This window comes from Sylvia atricapilla, chromosome 1, assembly GCF_009819655.1.
Source record: "Sylvia atricapilla isolate bSylAtr1 chromosome 1, bSylAtr1.pri, whole genome shotgun sequence".
NCBI lineage: Eukaryota > Metazoa > Chordata > Aves > Passeriformes > Sylviidae > Sylvia > Sylvia atricapilla.
Genome location: NC_089140.1, coordinates 66811638 through 66832681, shown reverse-complemented (window position 1 = coordinate 66832681; position 21044 = coordinate 66811638). Strand labels below are relative to the sequence as shown.

The following is a 21044-nucleotide window of genomic DNA, read 5'->3' as shown; positions in this document are numbered from 1 at the left end:
GTCCATCCTCTTTTTTTTTTCCCCTCTGCCATTTTCTGGCTCTTATTTAGCTGTCTATACTATTTTTAAATCCAGACTTTTTAAAAGTTCAGTGGAATAGTGTTGTCCAGAGAAATACTGTGCCATGAGAGTACTTACTGCTCTTCTAATACAGAATGAAATTTCTGATCTCTCCTTCAACCTCAAAGCAGCCACATCATTAGACATTCAGCTGAGTAGAGGAGGGAAGGAGAAAAGTTTTGGTTGCTTTTTTGGGTTGAAAAATGATTACCAATGTTACATTCTCAAGTGCCAACCATCTCCATCAAAAGTATTTTTTCACCACCTTCACTTTACCAAGGGAGAAAAAACAAAAAACTTCCAGAGCTCTTACTTGATCCTCTTTTGCATTACAGTAAAACTTCTGTGCAACAGCCAAACTTTCTGCGGAATAAGTGAGAATGCTGTTTCCTGCACATCTCCTCCTTGAGTTAGTGTAGCTATGCTGGGGTGTTGCATGTACTCTTCACTTGTGAAATCGATGCTGGCCTTCCTGACTCCCACAATACATGCAACACTTCATTTGTTGATGAGTCACAGCCTCTCACATCAAGTCCAATTTCTTTTTGTTGTGCTCCTTGGCTCCTTGTCAACAAGTTAAGTTGAATGGGCACAGCAGACTAGGGTGGAGGGGGAAGGTTCTCTTGTGCAATACTAGTAAGGAAAAGAGGTTAAAACGTGCTTCCTTTTCTGACCAGTGGGGCTCTTGGCCAGGATTTTCAACAGGGAACCTTGAGCCTAGGGTATCTCAGAAAACTCTCTTACAGGCTGCCAAGCTGTTCAGGAGTGACCTGAGCCTTCTGTGGGGACAGTCACATTTGGAGAGAGCAGGTGTCTGGAGAGTGCTCAATGTCCAGAGCAAAAAACTGATTTTCTCATTCTTCCTGATGTGCTGTCAGACTGTCTGTTGCCTACCATTTGTGGAGGGTTGGCACAATCTGATACAACAACTGGAAGATCTGTTTAGTGCCTGGTATCAGCATCAGGAATTGCTCTGGAGATGATGCTGAGTTTTTTAGAGTTTTCTTTTTGACCAGTATTGGAAAGAGCAAGTCTTCTTGGAAATAGCAAACCTTCTGTTTGAGCTGATCAGGGATTTGGGCACACTGTTTTCTTGAGGCTCTTTAAGAATCTAGAGTAAAGAGTTAGATCACAGTAGTTTTGAGTTGAACATTCCTGTAACTTGCCCTATAATGATCAGTACATAAGAAAATCTACAATTTAGGATGTGCCTTATCCTCACCCTTCTTTGCTAGAGAGACAGACACTGTGGCTTTCTCTCAGTCACAGTGAATTAAAGTTGAATACTCATATCTCCTTCAGGAGCATAAACTGTATGTAGGTATAGGGGGTGTATAAAGAGTTTCTGTAGCTCTGTAAGAGCTGGGGATTTCCAGTGTACTGTCTCCACTCAAAAGATTGCAACTACTAAACACTTTCCAAAGATTTTCCATCTGTACTGTCATAGTAACTCCCTAGGGAGTTTATCTGTGAATAATCCCAACTCTGAGGAGCCCTTTTAGGTCTAGGCTCCAACACCAAATAGGAAGTTTCAAGTCTTTTACTACATCTCTACCACAGCCTCTCCCCAAAATGCAGACAGAGGAGTTAGGCTGCTGCTGTGGTTGCAGTGGTGGTTTGTGAGCATTAGGAAGAGACCTTGAGGAAGAGAAAAAAAATTTTACTTGACTTACTATGTTGCATTCAAATAGAATGTGCATCAGCCTTCAGTGGAAAGGGCGATGCCTCCACTTGCTCCAAAAAGTGTTTCCTTTGGGGGTAGGATACTTTGCCAGCAGTTCCTTTTCCATTTCTGTGACTAAGGATAGCCTGTGCCTATCACTTTAAAGTCACTTTTTCCTCCCTGCCAAAGACATGCTCTCCATGCAACTAGAAAATGTTAATGGGGTATAAATGCCAAAAGGGAGGCGAGAAATGACCTTCCTGCCAGTTTCCAGTGGGAAGCTATTAAAGGCTCTGTGGCAAGACTGAAAAGAGTAAAGGGATAATACATGTGTTTCAGCCACAGCTTCCCTACTTTGGTAAATGAAGGAGATTTGTCCATGGCTGGTTTTCCCCAGACTATCCATGTAAGTCCGGTAATGGAAACTAACTGAAGTGTTCCATTTAAAACTAAAATGTAGCAACTGTCTACCTTCTTTCTCTTCTTCCATTCTTTGCCCCATACGTGACAAAATTATTCAGAATGGCTTTTTATTTACATCCTGCTTAGGTACTTGTAGGCTCTTTATGTATCATCTCAGGAGCAGGTCTCAAAGTTTGGGGATTTTTTTTTTTTGGCACACGTGAAACACCACATGCAACAACCACATGCAGAAGTCTTTGAAACTCAGATTGGAAGACCTGGATCACAGAAGCTATGCTTTGAAGCATTCTTACAAAGGGTCCTATCAAAGAAGGTATTTCTTCTTTTAATTAAGAAGGCACTTTCATTTCTCAATCTTACTTTCAGTACTAGGTAGTTTTCCCAAATTTCTGATTTTAATATGCTGTGGAGAGATAAACAGCTGTCTTTTTAATCAAGGTATGGTACTATTCTGATGTTCAAGTCTTTCTGAAACAGCAGAAAGACTTTATGTGTGCACCTGTGCATTGCTGACTGAGTTTCTTGAGAAAGACAGAAAATCCATGTGCTGGAGGGTAATCTGTGAATTTTGACACTTTAACTGGCCATCTTTGCTGGCACAGAAAGAACGTGCACGTCTGGAAGACTGTAATGCACTGCTCAGAAAATGAGTGTTGGATCCTGATAAAGGCACAGGGGTTGAGATGTGTACACTTAAGAGGTTTCTCTGTTCCCTTTAACAAGAGTCTGTGTCATGGGCAGGCATGCACACAGGCCTCCTGTGACTCTGCAAATGTCCAATAGGCAGCGTGTCCTCAAGATCTGGCTGAATCCATCCTCTCCCTGCATTCCACCTGTGAATTGCTCCCATGTTATTTATGGCATTGGCCTGCTTCCAGTAGGTTGTGTGTGCTTTGTGGGGTGCAGCGCAGTAACAATGCCCAACCTCTAAGTACAAATAGGATCTCTGTAGTCCAGCACGTGCAGGTTAGCATTTGCTTAAGACGGGAATTTTGGAGACAGAGCATAACCAAATGTGATGAAAACCTTTTTTCTTTCCCAGAAGAAGAGAGGAACTGCCTTATTACAACGTGGTTTGCTTTCGGGTGGTTTGCAAGTGGAAATTTGGTGTAGCTTTGAAAAACTGAACGTATAAGATCTTGAAGCAAAAAACAAATAGCCAAGGAGCTTGCCACACAGAAAATGATTGACACTTCACACATGTGAAAAGGTTGTCTTTCATTGTCTTTCACAATAGAAATGTCTCTTTGGTCGTCTCCTAAGGAGCTTTTATTTCAATGTAGTAATTGGTAAACAGTGTTCTTAAATATTAAAAACCAGGCTGTACTACAGGCTTTTAAATCCATTCCTTATTTGTGGGGGGATGATTTAATGACTGTCAGCACGCTAGTGAAAGATAAGCTTCAGCAAATGCAAGTGCCCTAATTCTTCAGCAGGGATAATGAACACAAAGGACTAACTTCTGCTTCTAGTAACTGATGACTGTAGTTGTGGGATGCAGGTGAGATGTGATAGCTGTTTCGTCTTTCTTTGCAGTTAAAAATGCTTGTTACATTTTTTTCTAGTACATTTTGTAAATAAGGATGGGGAAAACAGGTGGAGGGAAGCTTTTTAGCCTCTCCTGTCAACAGATAATATCCAGAATATGTGTTTGGTGTTCTGCCGGGACCCCCATGTTTTGAAGAAGGTTAAATTAGAAAGAAGGAGAGAGAGAGAAAGAAATAAAGCCTTTTCAACAACAGTACAGCAGTGAGAGAAGAGTCTGTTTCTCTGTGTCTTTGATATGAATTAGAAGTCTACAGTATTTTTAATTGTTCCAGGAAGAAACTTTTGTCTGTCTTACTTTTGCTGAGTAGATGTAATTCTGGAAAGACTATATATAAACTTTGATTTTACTTCACATGGCTCACAAATAGGGTGCTCAAAAAAACCCTTCCACCAGTATCTTCAGCAGTAAAAGACTCTGGATGACCTCCTGTGCCACAGAACTTCTGTGAGCCCTCAGAGCTGAAAGGAGATTCCATTATTTCAGATGTGTTACATGCTGCTCGTACGCTTGGACAGTATCCCCCTTCAGTTATCATTAAAGAACAGCAAAGGAAGTTAACACAAAAACATGAATGCTGAGATCTGATTAGAATCAAGCGAAGCAAGGAAGTGCAGAGTTAAGATTTATATGCAGACCTTAATTAGCCCCATTGTTCTTGAGAACCTAAGCATACACAATGAGGAACATTATACTTGCATCTCCAGAGCTGCTCAGTACCTAAACATAAGACTTCAGTGTGCTTTTCAGTCCTAGATTTTCTCTGTGTGTTGCCTTTAAGCAATAGCAAATTCTAATCTTGTGCATTGTAAGGTTGTGGGTTCTTATGTTTTGGGTTTCCACAAGGCAAAAAAAAAGGGGACACTCTTAATGAGTTTAGGTTTCTGGTGTGATTTGAGTCGAGGGGAAGGTGGTCTGATGTGGCAGGGTAATGCCGCCCTCCTCACGGGCAGTAACATAAATCTCCCCTATAACAGAGCGTATTGAGCGTAGCTTAGTGCTGCTTTGTCACCCATGTCACAGTTCAAATAAGCACAAGCCACTTGACAGATTAGACTCTAGTCTAAGAGCACATGGCAGTGCAAGACCTTGATCTTTTCACATAAGTACCCTTTCAGGAATATCACCTCCTCTGAAGGTCTAGTATTCTTAGGGATGTTTCCTCCCCTTCTCACCTTGAAGAGCTACAGAATAAATACAAGCCTTAACTTAGCAAGCACTAGAAAATCCAGGTGATCTTTGTGAGGAGTTGAGGTGCTTTTAGTCCTTTGCCATAAACCTGACATGTGATTCTTGTGGAGGTGTTAGCTCTCAAGGTTAACAAATAACATGTTTTGTTCGCTTTCTGGCTGGTGGTTTGTCTTGTAGCTTGTACTTTGGTTGGCCGATTGTGTGTAGAAAATGCTGGTGGTGAGAAAGTTTGCTGAGAGAGTTTGTATGTTTGTTTGTATGTAATCTTTGTTCAGCCTGTTGTGCATGCACATCAGAAATACCTGCATCATTTCTCTTATGAACATGTATTCCCTGTCCTCCTATCCTCTGAAAAGATTCCTGGGCAAAATACCCAGGAGAATGAGGAAAAAGTCTATCACAAACTGCATTTGTGGTTGCTGTCATTCCACCTTTAATGTATGTCTTCCAGCTTTGTTTTTTCTCCTCAATATCTAACCTGCTCAACCTGTTCTGGTTCAGCATGCTGGAACCAGCAAACGGCAGAACATACCCCCCACCCCCCCTGCTCTCAGGGTCAGCAAGTTTTTTTCCTCTTTCTTTCCTCCCCTCTTTTAAAAATAGGCTATTCCATAACGGTAGATTGACAGCATTGGGGGAACCTTCTGTAGCTGTTAAAAAAAAAATAAAAAAGAGGGGAGAATTCTGTCATTTGGATTTAGCCAGATCCTTTCATTCAGGTTGTTGAGCCAGGATGCTCATATGCACGATGTACACAGCCTAGGCAAAGACCGTCTTAAAAGTAGAAGTGCCGCTGTAGATCTTCTAAATATCACACAATATGCAAATGCTGGTTTCTGTTTCTTGAGGGTATGTACAGATTTGCTGAGTTCTTCAGGCTGGTCTCTTAGCTGAAGTGTGCTAAACACTCTCAGTGATTTTTTTTGTAAATCCTCAGAGTCAGCTTTCCAGCACTGACTCATGTGGAAAGATATCTTGAAACAGAGAAGGTGTACAACTTCTGTGTGGCTCATTTCTTACACCTAGACTCTTCAGTGGTAGCTTTTTTGACAGTTTCAGACAGAGGGGAGAGAGAGTAAGGTGACAGTTGTTCATGGACCGAATTAATTCCACTTGAGGGCTAAAGTTCCCAAACTCCTGTAAAGTAGCACAGGTCATGCAGGGACTTAGGTTTCCAGTTTGACTAAACACATCTAACAATATGTGAAACTTCTTCCTAGTGCTTCTCTCCTCAGCAAGGGAATGCTGCAAGGAAGGAGGACCACATGTTCAGGAACAGGAGAGGAAATGGGCTGAGCACGTGAAACCGCTTTTGCTGGGATGCCTTCCTCAGCGCTGGGAAGTTTGCAGTTTGTGTGTGTGCAGTGATAACCTTTTACTTCCTTGCCCTGTGAGATACTTGCAGGCTGTTGATACCGGGGTAATGTGGAGACCCTGCTTTCAAGGAAGATGTGCTTCCCTTATCTCGTGCAGCTTCCCTGCGTGCGTGCATTTGTGTGTGTTGAGGAGAGATACTCAGCTCCATCTGCACAGTGTCCCCAGCAGAGCTATGCTCGTCTGTTTTCTCCTTCTCGAGCTGTGTGACGCAGCAAGTTGTTCTGTGCTGTGCCATCAGGATTGCTCAACAGTGCCGTGTGAGAGGGAACCAACAGCAAGAGGGCTTTGCCTAGTTCTGGGAAGTAGCTGGGACTTATGTTTGCTTGGTTAAGAAAGGGGTGTGGTTCTGGAGGGGTGGCAGGACATACCTAGGACTTCTTCGACTGTGTTTGCTCTTTAGGAGAAATCTTTTCCCTGTTATGATACACTTTCTCTCATTTTCTCTTTCCTTCTCTCTCCTTTTCCCCCATTATTAAAATTTTAAATGGCCTTAATTATACTTACCTTCTGATAACATTTGTTTTCTTTAAACATGAAGTTTCCTGAAAAATCAGCAGTGAAGTAACTGAATGAGGTTATATAGTATGGTAACTAAAGGACATGACTGAAAACCACAAATCTCAAAAAAAAATTGAAGGAAACAGTTCAGAATGGCCCAGGCCAGATTTTTGGCACACTTCAAAAAATACTACTTCTGCTTAATTTTACTGTTGTTAATACACTTTTTTTCTCCAAGCTTAAGGTAATATGGTGGCCTGAGAAGGATCTTGTTTAATAAAGAAGAATCTTACCCCATATAAAAGTTTCTTACAGTTTGGAAGTCTCCTTGCAGTATTTGGCAGTGTTAATTTAGCTCCACTCTGAACATAATGTAAACTGTGTGTGCCAGCTTGGTGAAGTAGTGCTGGGAAGCTCCCACTGCATTTTCTCCTCTTTTGCCCTCCCTTACACCAGGGTTGATGCAAACTGCTTTCTTCTGCAGTCCTTTGGGAAGCTTTGCTTTGGAGGCATAGTTTGAATGACTTCCCTGTCACAGCATCATCAGGCAAATATTTGTCTCCCTTTTTTGCCTTTAAGGTGTTCTGACAAGGTTGCTGTTAGGGAATAGGAGTAACTTTGAGCCAAGCTGGGAATGCAGTTGTATCAATTTCAGCCTGTTTGAACTTGCTGAGTCTGTGTAGCAAGTAGTTGCTTAAATGTGAATACAGCATAATTATTCAGAAGTGGTACCCCCCACCCCCCCTTGGATTTGTAGATCATTATCTTTCCTCTCACTCATGCTTACAACTTGACTTTATTCACAGCAAAGCAAAATCTTTCTCTAGGATAAAAATATAAATTGCTCTGTGTGGGTATCATATATCCTTAGGTATCATGTATTGGCAGCTGTGGGGCACTGGCTAACTTTGCAGGCTGTCCCAGTAGCACTGAAAAGAGATTTGAAATCTGTCATTTGAAGTTACTCACTGGTGGCTTTTTCAGCCCTCGCACACCTGGCCAGTCTTGGTGGATCTGAACAATGGCACTTCTGTCATGCCAATGGTGCCGTGTGCCAGGAGAATCCCACTGCGCCGGGAGCCAGGCGGTGTGGCAGCTGCTGTGAGCCAGGGAGGATGCTGAGCGCATGTCTGTGGCACCTGGGGGATGCTGCTGTGTGGGGAGGCTCCCCAGGGCCACCTTAGCCTTGGTAGACAGTGTGAACAAGCACTGGAGGCTCCATGAGGATAATGAGGTGCGCCAGCAGGATGGCAGTGCCTGGCTGCCATAGGGAGCGCCACCAGGGGGATCTCCTGCTGGCCTGCTTGCAGACATGCGGCTGAAATGAGTCAGGGCATCCCAATCTGATCCTTCCTGGGAGCTGTTTGCCCCACCCTACCATTTCCCTGCATGCACTGCAATGGGTTTCCTGCCAGCATAGCCATAGAGACCTCCTGCTGCTCAGCTTCCTTCGGTTTGTCCTGTGCTAGGGTTCAACACTGGTTACCACTGGAGTATGTGGGGGTGCTTGGCATTTGTTCTGCAGTGGTAAAAGGGAGTTTTCCATGGGATTGGGATTTTGGTATCCGTCTTGTGACTTGCTGCGAAGTATGTGTGTGTGTCTGAGGGCTTTTTGGGCCACTTCTGGGTTTTTTTGAGGATACAAATATTAGGCAAAAAAAGAGAAGACAAACAGAAACTTGTCCTAGTACAGGTCATGTCTGAGTTCCAAAATTACCTGCATCTTTTTGGTTCCTGTGATTACAACTGGCAAGGGCTGAGTGGATTGCTCTCTTTAAGTGGGTGATGTTTGTAATTAACACTGGAAGTACATTGTCAAGATTCTCTACATGTTTTAACAAACAACTCGCTAAACTCTTTAACCCAAAAGCATAATGTTACTGTTCTTTTGACTTAAATGTCAGTCATATTCACAAGACTCTTAAGAAGGGACTTAGCAGCAGGGCATTAAACAATTGTTCCTAAAAATACTGCTGCTTCACTTTCTCTTTGTTTAGGATCTACTTCCTGTGTGAATCAAATGGCAGGAGCTTTGAAGAGAAGTTCTCTGTGTTTTCCTACATTTCCAGACAACTTGGGCTAAAGTATCATTTTTAAGACGAATGAAGCAAAAGCAGTGACAAAGATAATGTGACATAAAAATATCTGAAAAGAGTGTAATTTTAAAGGCTGTCTTCTCTTTCTTTATGAGACATTTTCCATTTCATGGGGCCTGAAGTATATCATGGTCCAAATTTCAACCTGTCTTGGATGCATCCTTCACTCTTATTTGTTCTGGTACCATGGCACTAAGTCAAAGCCTTAACAAAGCAGATTAATTTTTTTTCTAAACAGAGATGTTTGGTCATCTTCTGAAGGATAAACTTTTTTTTTAAAGTATTGAAAAGGGGTTTTATGGTTCTTTGGAGTTTGTTTACTGTTCTGTGGGAGGAACAATGTAAGTGAAAGATCTTGAGACACAAAACAGTGAAAGACATAAAGCAGTTGAATCAGCTAAATTATACTGACCAGCTCAGTCCTTCCCAGACTAGCTTGGGAACTTAAGTAATTCTTCTTGTTGTAAGGGAAAAAACAAAGTGTATTGTAAATAAGGTGAAGGACGGAAAGCACTGATTTTTATTCTGTGTCTTCGATTGGAATGATTGGATGTATAGCTTCCTTGTCTTCAGGTAAGCATCAGATGTATGAGGATTTTCCACTTGGTTTTGATATTGAACTGCCTAGAAACCACGAGGGAGATGAGGAATAATCATGTGCAATACAGTAGAGTGTAGGATACATCTAGTGGTAAAGTGGAGAAACTTTTAATCATATGTGGGATATGAAGCCAGAACCTGAACTCGATACTGTCAGACGATCTCTCTGGACTGATAATGCCCAGATTCATTGGCCTCCCCACTGCATTTCCACAGACGTGAGGGAGGAGGAGGGTGTTTATACATACACTGGATTCTGTGCTCAGGAATTAATCTTGATTTAGATGCTGGGACTTTCCCAACCAGGCCTCAGTGAAATTGCTTGCTGCTCCCCCTCTGGACATGCTGCTCCTTCTAATCAGACCTACCTGGCATAAACTTCTCTTGACTGAAAGCCAGCAGTGCTTGTGCTGCCACAGTTCTAAGGGAGAGGCTTAACCCAGAGCCCTGCTCTGGGGCTGCAAATGCACCCTTTTGTTCCATACCTTCCTTTAGGCTGGGCCTCCAAGCCAGACAGGCCTTTTTTTCTTTGGGACCTGAAGCACATCAGGAGACATGGAAACTCAAGGTGCACCTACACTGTACCTTTTTCTCCCCAGAACTAAGAGGTGAGGGATTCCCACGCATGCTGAGGGATTATTTCTATCCAAGAGCCAAAGTGGTGCTGATCAGGTTATCTGCATGCAAAGCAGAGGCTTCTGGTTTTGTTCATAATTCAGTGGGACCCAGAGCCAGGAGCAAGCAGCTGCATCTTGCATTTGCCTCCTTCAGGATGCTTTGGCTGCTCATTCTAGCCTTGAGCCAGCCAGTCAAAACCTGCCCACGTTCTAGTTTTGGCATTGAAGCTGTAGGCTGCCCTGTTTTGAGACCTCCAGAAAGCTTATACGATCAATATGCAAATCCCCTTGGCATTAGGAAAATACATCAGCCCTTTTTAGAGAAGTGGTAAAGACTGGGATGTGAGCAGCAGGAGCTGCATGTCACTTCAGCAGGACACATGCTCCCCTGCTCTCCTCGTGAGTTACTTCCCATAGACACTGTTCCAACACCATCCTCAAGAGAAAAAGGAAAAAGGCACTTGATTTCGGCATTTGCATATTACTACAGAAGTAGTAAAGTAAAGCAGCAAAATATTCCCTTGCTGCTGTTCTAATGGCATAGTCACCCTCCTGAAATCATGTTCTGCATTACAGTATGGGGCTGGAAACTTTTTCTGCCCATTTGTCTTAAAAAACAACAAAAAAAGGAAAAACAAAAACAAAGCCAAAGAACAACAAAACCAAAAAACAAAACAAAACAAAAAGTAAAGAAGCCAGGGGAATTCTTGTGCAGTATCATCTTAGTCATCCTGCTCATGTGACCCTGAGAGGGGAGAGAGAAGTTGTGGCAGAAGAGGGGAGTCGGAAGGTGATTCTCAGAGAGAGGGTGGAATGAAAGGCAGTCAAGCACTTGAAAAAAATGTGATTTTGTTAGGAGGGCTGACTGGCACACAGTCGTAGCACAGTTGGATCCTCTTGGCTCACCTGTGAAATTCTTTGTGTGAGGGGGAGGGAAGCGATTATGAGGAGAGCTTTTTCTCATACATCTGTGCTGCAAAAAACATAGTATATAGCAAGGTATTTCCTTTTTCTTGCATAGCAATTCTTAATCATTAATAGTTTAGTTCAGAGGTGGATCAGACCATGTTTGGAAAAGACTTAGTTTCCTCTTTTCATTTTATACTTTTTTTTTTTGCAAATTTTTGTGGCTCTTTCTCTGGTCTAATTTTAGATGGAGTTCCACCACTTTCTTTGAGAGTTTAATGAAGGCTAGCTAGCACTTAGTGCAAATGAGTCCTCCCTAATATTAAGCTCAAGTTTTTATCCCCTCACAGCATATCATCCTGTGTACCATGGTTGGGTTTTAGTGTTCTGCCCTCAGCCCTGTCCCAAGTGTATGTGTACTTGCATGCATGCTGGGGGAGACTATGAGGTGCCGATTTCAGGGCTCCGTACACCTTCCTGAACTTGTCTGCTGTACTTGGGTTCCTCTGTAGAATGGCTCAGAGCCACAATTCGTTGATTTAATGAAGAAATCCAAGTTTCATCCGCTGTGATTCTGGCTGTCTTCTGAGCTGCAGTAGTGGTCACTTTAAAGCTGCTGGCACATGTTACTGTAACTTGCATCTGCAACTGAATATGAGCATTTCTGTGCATGTCCTTACTTTGCCCTTCCTTTTTATTTCTTTTTTTTAACTACATTCTCACTTAAAGTGTTGAGTGTTTATCTTTATTTTTTTGGAACTGATGAATGTCATACCATTTTTCTTTATCACTGTAAGATGCTGAAAGCCAGCCTGACTTACAAGCCTGTCTTTTGCATTCTAAGTATGCCAGTGTTGTCAGGCCAAAATATGTTGTTATAGTCACAAAGGGAAAATAACTTCTAAACACAGCTTTGTTCCTGTTCTTCTTGTATCTTGGCAGGCTAAACAGTGAGGTTGAACATTTTCAGTGTTACACGTAGGATTTAATCAAGGCAAGCTCTTCTGAAGGAGTAAGGCAACACAAATACTTCCCCCCCCTCCCCCTTAATTATGGTTAGGAAACTTTTTAAGTAGAAGAAGCCTCAGTGAAGGGAGTGTTTAAAAGAAAGGTTGTGGATGTGGATGTGACTTGACATCTGCTGGAGTTCAACTCATGTTGGGTGATAAATGTTGTCTCAAGGCAGAATGACATCCATGTTGCAAAGTAAAAGAAAGAGATGAAGATTGTGTCTATCCTTTGTACTTCTTGGCTTTATCTTCCCGCTTATCTTGGGCTGTAGCTCTAGTAATCTTTTTCCTCTCCGCCCTTAACTTGATGCAGTGAAACTTGCTTAACCTGCTAAAGGAACAACCTGCTGGCTGTAATGTGGGCAGGTTGTGACTCTGCTTGAGAATTCTGGAACCTGCGGCTTTGGTATCGGAATTTTCCTTTTTTTTCCTTAATGATCACATGCATGGAGCTATCACAGCAGCTGTGATGTTTGACCTACACAGTAAAAGTCAAAGGTGCAGTCAGGGTGCCTTCCTGTTTATAGCTCAATAGCTTAGGCTGCTTCCTTTCAAATATGCAAAACTAAAACATGAAGGTATCACTGCATTCCTTGCTGTGGTATGGATTCTGCTGTGGGTTTTAGGGCATGGCAAAAGCACACACATTGCAGGAATGAGAACTGCAAGCAGTTGGGGCTGTACTTATGTGAGCAAGCCCTGCTGCAAGCACAGCTGAACTGCTTTTAGGACGTGCAGGAGCCAGTGTGTTCGCATGCATCGTGTGGGTCATGCCAGGCAATGGTGCTAGGCTGGGCTGGCACTAACCTGGATGTTCCAAGGGGTTTTCCTGTTGGTGTGCTGTGGATGTGCCATCATGCCTCTCTCAAGTAGGAGCCAGCTGCATCAAAACAAGCAGAGTTCAACAGGTGGACAAACAGCAGGAGGAAAGAACTTAGCCCTAAGGAAGCTGTTTTGCATAGGTAGCTGCTAAACAGGAGTTGTGCATACTTGTTAATGGTTGGAAAGAGACTTCAAAAGAAAACGGGAAGAAAATGTCCCATGCCCAATGCATAGCAGGTTATTTTGTTGCTTGATTGTTTTCTGGATGAATGTGATTTAGCTTGACTGATTTTGCTCTCTAGCTGTCTGAAAAGTAACTGGCTAAGTAGAGTTAGCTGTGCTTCAGCCGAGCTGACAGAGGCTTAAGCAGTCAGGCTGTGTGTGGGTACCTGGGGTGCAGGGACACAGGCACAGCAAAAGCCTCTGTCCTTACTTTCAAGAGATCATTGAAACTGGAAAGCAGTCTTTACCAAAAAGAAATAATAAAAGCATAGACAGACAACCCTCTCCCAGGTTTTGCTTTGCCTGTTCAGTTGAATATTTTGATTTTTTGTTCCAAGATGCTTTCTGAATTTTGTCTTCTATCATTCTGGACAGGAACCCCTTGAACAAATAACTGGTTTCTTCTCCCTTATTCTTGTGTCAATACAGACAACTGCAGCTCATGATGTTGTTTTATTACCCATGAAAGAAGCTAGCATAAGAAGTTAGATCAGTGTCACAGGGAAAAAAACCCCAAGATTACAGAAAACAAGTCAGTAGAGTATCTATAGATGCCTTCCCGCAGATTTTGTGAGGTGAGGTAGCACTGGATTCATGTGGCTAAATCAGTTGCTTTGGTGCCTGTGGTGCCAGAGCTACCAGAGGGCCAAGGCAGGGGAGTGCATGGCCCTCCACGTGCTGTGTCAGCACTCTGGGTTTTCTCTGGCTTCTGTCAGACCTGGAGAGAGCTGAGTGCTCAGACCTTCAGCATTCCTTCTCCTCCCAAATGGGTGATTGGCAGGGAAAGAGGTCAGACAATTTCAGCAACATTTCCATGATTCTGTGTCCAATCTGCTGGGCACATCTGCACATAGATGTGGCTGACAGGTGTCACCAGTATCCATCCACCATTTGTGCAACCAGTGAGAGTGACTGGGGATCTTGGGAAACTGCAGGTTTTCTCCTCATGGACTTGCTCCCCCCAGCAGCCCCAGCCTTGATGGATGCTGAAAGCAGGCAGTAGCTGAAAACAGCCATTTTTATCTTGTATCAATTCTGGCACCTCTGGTGCTTTTGGCTTGAGGTTGTTCCTAGACAAAACCCTGCAGTTTGAGACAGGCTATAGTTTGAGACAGACCATAGTTCGAGACAGTATTTATATGCCTTCTTTTTTTAAAAATCTTCTGAGATTGCAAAAGGAAATATTAAAAAAAGATGGGACAGTCTTCCCAGCAGCTCCATAGGGGTCTGCTGTGGGTCAGTTTGGTCCAGTGTGTTATCTGGAAGCATCATGCCCTTGGCATCCAAAACTAAAACAGATTTGATGTCATAACACCAAAGAAGTTATGAGGATGTGTGGGACTTGTCTGGGTTACAACATTCTCTCATGTTAGAACATGATAGTGTGCAGTCATGTTAAGTAGCATTGTCCTGAGCTGAGTTGTGGATGTGACTTCTGACAGATTTATCCAAGTGCCATTAACATTGTCTCCATTGTGTTTTTTTTAAGTCAGTCCTATGGACAAATGGCAACTCTGTCCTGCACTCATATCTAGCTATTAGTAGCAAAATATTTCCATTGAATCTAGAAGCATACATTTGGTTTTTTTAATAGCCATATAAATTTGAAGTGAGATTAAAGGCCGTACCTTTAAAAAAAAAAAAAAAAAAAGAACATTTAAGTTTGAGCTTTGAGTTGTTAGAAGAAGAAGCGTGGCAACAATACCTTCCATCTGACTGAAAGGAACTAGACAACAGTGTCTTCCTCAGGTTGCACATATAGAAAACCAAGAGACAAGTGGGTCAGGTAAAGCGATATTAATGAGATTGCTTCCTGAGTAATTGTGTCCCTTTCCCTTTTCCTGTGTCTTTGTGACAAGAAATAGTTGTTTTCCTGGGAAAGCAGGTTTGTGAACATGCCTTGGCAGTACAGTTTTGCAAGCCATACCTAGTGCACTGAAACAGTGGGACCAGATAATCGTGACTTCAGAGCTGCACTTGAAATTTGATATTGGGTTGTATTAAGAATGAGAAGGAAATAAATATATTTAAGAAGGGTTGCTCTGGCGTTGGCTTATACACATCTACTTGAGGTACGGTCTCAAACTCTAGATGGAGAGCCAGTTGAAGATGAGGTGCTTTTTTTTCACTGAGAGAAGGGAATGCTAAGCTGCAGGCTTTTGCTTACTAGACTGCCACCAGACAGGGAGGCTGGGTATATGTGGATTGCTGAGCAGGTTTAGGCAAAACCAGGACTTGTGGATGACGGGGAGTGGGCATGGTGCTCATGGAACTAGGTGTTAGCAGGGCAGGTGTCGTGCTGTGAGCTGGCATGTGGGGGAAAGCTTGTGGGCTCCCTTCTGTGGCCCCTCATGGGCCCAGGCACTGCCAAGGGTCCCTGCTGGGTCATGCCCCAGCAGTTCTTCAGAAGTTCAGGCCAGTCTATGGGATTTCTGATGGTATCCTTTAAATGCAAACTTAGAAGTGATATTGGCATTAACATTTACATTGGACTTCCCGCCCTGGATTTGCCTGCTGACAGTGTCTTCTTCCCTCTCCTGCTCAGGCACATGAAGATTCATGAGAAGGATCCAAACAGCACAGCAAGCACCACTCCCCCCTCGCCGCTGAAGCGCAGGCGATTGTCTTCGAAACGGAAGTTCAGTCACGATGCTGAGCTGGACAGAGAGGAGAGGACACCTGCAAAAAAGGTTCTTTAGGGGGCATGAAGCAAAATATATTCCTGGTTACCTCCTAAATTGTCAGCTGTTTGGTTTGTGCACTCACCACAGACTTTGAGTTGCCACGCTTGTCCTGTGTAGCCAGCACAGTTGTGTGAAATTGAACATTAATTTCTAATTTAAGAGATTGAAATAATTCAGTTTTTAAAATTATTGTTTAAATTTTTGAATGTGCTTAGGATTTATAAATAATTATTGTTAGATGACAAGAGCTGCTGCTGCAGCTTTTCCTCTAGATTTTTTTTCCCCTCCCATTTTTTTTGTAGTATTCTTGGAGGCTGGTGATTTAAACTTTTAAATAGCAATGTTTACTTCAAAAGCAGCAGCTAATAAAGTATGCTCTAGATCTGAAGGGGAGAAAAATCTACAGTACATTTCCCTTTCATAGCAGCATAATCCTGCCTTATTGGAGTTGCAAGAGTGACCAAAAAATATTTATTTGAAGGCTAGACGTTTCCATTAGGGTTTTGTTTATGAAATATTTTAACACATCTCAATCATTTGGACAAAATGTATGGTGTCTGCCAAACTTAACTCGACTCTTTCCACTTACTATCTCTAAATGGCAAGCTGGTAGCAGTTCCATTTAGCACAGTATCCCTCACTCTGTGCATGTTTTTCTCCCTCTAATCAGAAGAGAAGTATAGAAAACATGCAGAAGTTCATTGCTTCTCCCTGAACCACTTGACTTAGCAGTTGGCAGTATCTCAGGGGCATAAATAATTTAGGCTGACAGCTCCCTTGGCTTTCTGAAGGAGGAGGAATGCTAGTTCAGTGGTATATAAACACATGGGTTTATAAGTTCTTCAAATCACAGTTCCTCATTAGAACTGATATATCTGTGACTCAGCTGCACACTTTATCTCCTGCTGAGCCTGCTTTTCTCTCATGCATGTTTTTTTACACATGTGCTGAGGCTCTGTCGCTTACCCTCTCTCCTGAGAAGTGAGTCCTTTGTGTTTGCTTGCAGCAAGGTTACACATGAAGCCTGCAACTTTCCATTCGAGAAAGACTTTGAATGGATTGCAAGTTTGGTTTGTTGCTTACAAGTTGGTCTAGTGAGGTGTTTTTTTCCCTTTTTCTGAAGGTTGTCGAGGATGGCCATTCCGGTGAAGGGGATAAGAGGGCTGACGATGAAGTTTATCATTGTCCAGTGTGTTTCAAAGACTTTTTTTGCAAGTATGGGCTGGAGTCCCACATGGAGACACATCCAGATAATTCATTGAGGTAAGAGATAGTACCCAGAGAGTCTCTGGTCACCAGACTGCCTGAAGAAGCCTGCTGGGGAGAGGCAGCCTTCTGCTGTTTACTGCCCTCCTTTTTGGTTTTGAGCAGGTTCTTAAATGCTTTGCCTTGGCTTGTGTCACCAGGATGCTGTAGGACTTAATTCTGTTATTTTTTTGCAAATACAGGAAATCTTGCCAGTTAATAGCTGGAAATGTTTTTAGAAAAAATTAAGACCCCTCTTCGTCCCCTTGAAACTCCATCACTGTTACATAAAACTGTAAAATGCCAACATTGCAAAATTTTAACAAGATGAACTTAAAGATGCTTCAACTTGATAAAAGTATTCAGTTGTTATCCTGTCAGATTATTCTGTTTGTGAAGACAGCAGCTGAATAGAAAGGGATTTTCAGTCACTGGAGTGAGTGAAGGTAGATGAGTTTCTAGTTTCAGACTTTCAGTAAAATGTTTTATGCTTTTCTGCCTTTTAAGGTTGGGGAATGATGTGGATTTTGGCTTAAATGAGCTTTTCTTAACAAGGAAAAAATATTTATTAATTGTTCAGGAAGGTGCTTGGATGTTGTGGTTTGATTCAAGTAATTGCCTCTGGGACTCCTGAAACTGTTTTATTTCCTGTTTTTTACTATAGAAAAATGTAGAGGCAGATACATGAAGGTATAAAAGAATTTTTTCAAGTCTAGTTGAAACACGTAGACAAGCTGCTACTTTAGGAAAGGAGATTGTTTGCAAAAGCTTGTCGATATTTTAAACTTATTTGGGGGCATTGGACTCTAATGATCTTTTTGGTGAAGAAGTGAAGAATTCAGCATCTTGAAGTGTCAACACTCACTCGTGGATACAAGTTCTTAACAGAATGGCATGGAGCAGAGATATCCCATTCTATTAAATGCAATTAATTCTACCAAATTTCCCCTTTTTTAAATTTTTATTTAGAAAGCTGTGGTAAATACATGTTTAAAAGGGATTGTTAATGTTGTAGTTACAGGGGAAAGGAGTTGAAAGCTTGGTTCATTCAGCAGTAGTTAATTAAACATACTTTGCTGTTTCTGAAGTAAATGAGGTAAATTTTCATTATAGATCAAAGCTGAAACTGTTCTCCAGTAAGAGCTCTGCAACTCCGACAAAATGGAGCCTAGAACAATTTTGCCTTACACTTCATGCTTTTGAGAAAGCAGCTGGCATATTAGGTTTATCCTGGCATTGCCCTCGTTTTGGAGCTTCTCTGAAGATATGACTTCTTTGCAAAGTTATATGCCATGGACCTGAGTGGAGAGGTGGATTTTCTTGCTTTGAATGGTGGATATAAGATAATGGAATAGATATCCTTCTAGCTTGGCAGCTTTGCTGTCTGCTGTGTCAAGGCAGCAAGACGTAGTGGCTGTGCAAACATGCTGTTCCTCTTTATGCAGTTCTTGCTCTAGTATTAGACTTGCTTTGGGATAATACTTTCCTGAAATGGATTTTGCTACCCGTGATTCTGTTGAGCAGCGAAGACTAGAATGTGTCCCTAAATCAGAGTCAAAATTGTCAAGTTCCATAGGTATGATTTAAGATTTAAGGTGCTGGGATGCTTATCTTTATAGAATTGTCTAGGTGATAGTGAGGAGGTTTTGTCAGGTACTTTCCTCAGCCATTTAAGATATGTCAGTGAAGACAGGACAAGGAAGATGTGGTCCTCTCTGGACAGCTGATATCTTAAGGTGTAACTTACTTGCCCATCTGGTTTAAACCACACCTTTTCTCCTAGTGTAGACAAGTCAATGACACTGTCTGCCTGGCCCAACCTGACAGAAAGTCCTCTAGTAAGCAGAGCAGTTTGGACTTGTGTTAAGGTGACTCTTTCGTCCCAACGAAATGGGTTAAAATCCTTGGCCAGCAGGGGCTGTAATCAATCCCCTGGTTCCCAGAGTTCTGCAATATTCTTTGTATGATCCAACAAAACATAGAGAATGTGGCATGCCATTCTCAGTCCTCAGTAAAGTAAATTAAGTCCTTTTGGTGAGGCTTGAGGGGTTTTTTGAGTGAAAGAGATGAAGAAAAGAGCATCTTTTGCTAGAGTAGTAGAGCAGGAGACCTGTGTATACGGGTGTACTTGTGGTGGGGAAGCAAACTGCAGAACGTTAGAAGGAAGGCTTTCATCAAATCCTTATTGTAGAAGGGGAAATAACTCCTGTTAAAGTTCAAACAAACCAAAAAGCACAGTAACTGTGTTGTGAGCAAAGGGCAGGGAGCGTAACACCCCCAGTCTCCTTTTATTGCCCATATTGTAAAGCAGAGTCACTTGATAAGGACCTGTGAGGAAGGTATCGGATGTGTGTGCCAGAGTCAGATACTCTGGGTCTGGTGGTTCATTTGGAGCTACTGCAGTAGGCAGTAGCCCAGCAATGACTGTTTTGTCACGATCAGAAATAAGTGATGCTCTATCTGCCTAGCCAAGGCCTTCCTTTGTAAGGGCACGGGTCAAACATCCAATGCCTTTTTGCTACCCTAGCTCCTATAAAAAGATTGCAAACAGGCTCTGAGGCAGTGCCCCAGTGTGCACTGCCTTGATGGTGGCACCAGCTTCGCTTCAGGGATGCATCCGTGGTCGTGGCAAGGTGCCAAGGTGGGCAGGAGCTTCTGCCCGGCTTCTCTGTGGTCCTTTAATCCTGCCATTTCAATGCTGCTGCTTAAATGCAGCCTCTTGCCCCCAGAGCTGTCTGAGTCTGTCTGTCCTGGCCACCCTCTGCTAGGTAAGGCTGTCTGGCAGCCCTGGGATCAGTATGTGAGCAGCTAATTTACAGGGTGGGCCATCACCCTTCCAGATACTGTCAAATGAGCAACTTTAAATCACAGGGTTAGCTGTTCAAAGTCAGATGAAAAGACACCCCCCATTGTCTTGCTCAGAACTGCTTTTTCATGTAAAACCCTGAGCAGGGAGCACCTCATTGTTTACTTGCAGCAGAATAAACAATACTTAATCCACTGATTGTGTGAGAGGGGCTCCCGCTTGGGAGAGTATCTCTTGATTATGTAAAATCCTAAATCGTGCATCTTTGTCTCCTAATTATGGTAAGAACTGCCCTGGTCTTGCGAGCAATAATAGGGCCCTTTGTCCCATTGACAATGGGCTGTGGCACTGCATCTCCTTCGTGGCATTACGCCCCCTGGTCAGTCTCTGTCCCTTTGAAGCCCTGCCTCCTGCACCCTAATTAATGACATGAGCTGGCCCCGGCAAGGTTGTCTGCAATGCCCATTAGCAGTGGGAGGTGGCCCAGGGGTGCTTTCTGACCCCCTCGGCCTCTCCACCTGGATTATTTAAAGAAGTCTGCTTCCCTGCAGCTGGGGCCTCGGGACGCTGTCTATTTTGGTGAGTTTGTATCTGAGTGTTGATAAAATTAGCAGAGAGCTGAGACGCTACACAGCCAATAGGGAAAATTGGACACCCGACGGAGCAGGGGAGTTTCTCTGGAAACTTTTGTGGTGCAGGGTTGCTGTCAAACGTGAAATTGTGCTTGTAAAGGTCACCTGACAGCTCTAAGAAGCGTCAGCAGTGTAAGCAGAGGAGATGTAGGATTTCCCGGGGAGAAACCTCTCCAGATGCTATGCTGGGTTTCTCCTCTTTCCTTTGGCAAATACAGTAGAACAGGCTTAAAGTAAAACGTGTGGTTTTTTAAAAAAGTACATGAACTGTAAAATTCCTCTCTTGGATTTCACTGTAGCCAGAGCATACCCATTATATTTCCTCTCCTTCTCCAGGAGGTATAGTGCAGTATGCTGTACCAAGACCCAAAGCGTTTTTACTTTTTCCTTCCTCACAGTAGCATTTCATTTATGCTGCCTCTCATGTCTGGGTATCTTCCTGAGGAGAGGAGGAGGTAGCTGGTGATGGTGTTAAAGTTACCTCCTTTCTTAGACTCATTCCGACCTAATTTCTCAGCCTGGATAGTTGTGCAGTTTGAATGTGGTAAAAGGCTGCCTCTTAATGAACATCGTGAGGCTTTCTAATCACATTTGGCTCAGTGTGGCATTGTCTCCAGTTACAAGATTTCATTTTGCTATATTTTAG

At 42.8% G+C, this 21044-nt stretch overlaps 1 protein-coding gene across 7 annotated transcripts in view; it reads left to right on the top strand.

The window, feature by feature from the left end:
* Window positions 1–21044, top strand: part of RREB1 (ras responsive element binding protein 1) — a 121986-nt gene that overhangs the window by 67116 nt on the left and 33826 nt on the right. For all 7 annotated transcript variants that reach the window (XM_066324911.1, XM_066324920.1, XM_066324944.1 and 4 more), the window contains 2 exons: window positions 15577–15721; window positions 16839–16978. In XM_066324911.1, coding sequence (XP_066181008.1) covers window positions 15577–15721; window positions 16839–16978 — 285 coding nt within the window. The remainder of the gene's footprint in view (window positions 1–15576; window positions 15722–16838; window positions 16979–21044) is intronic.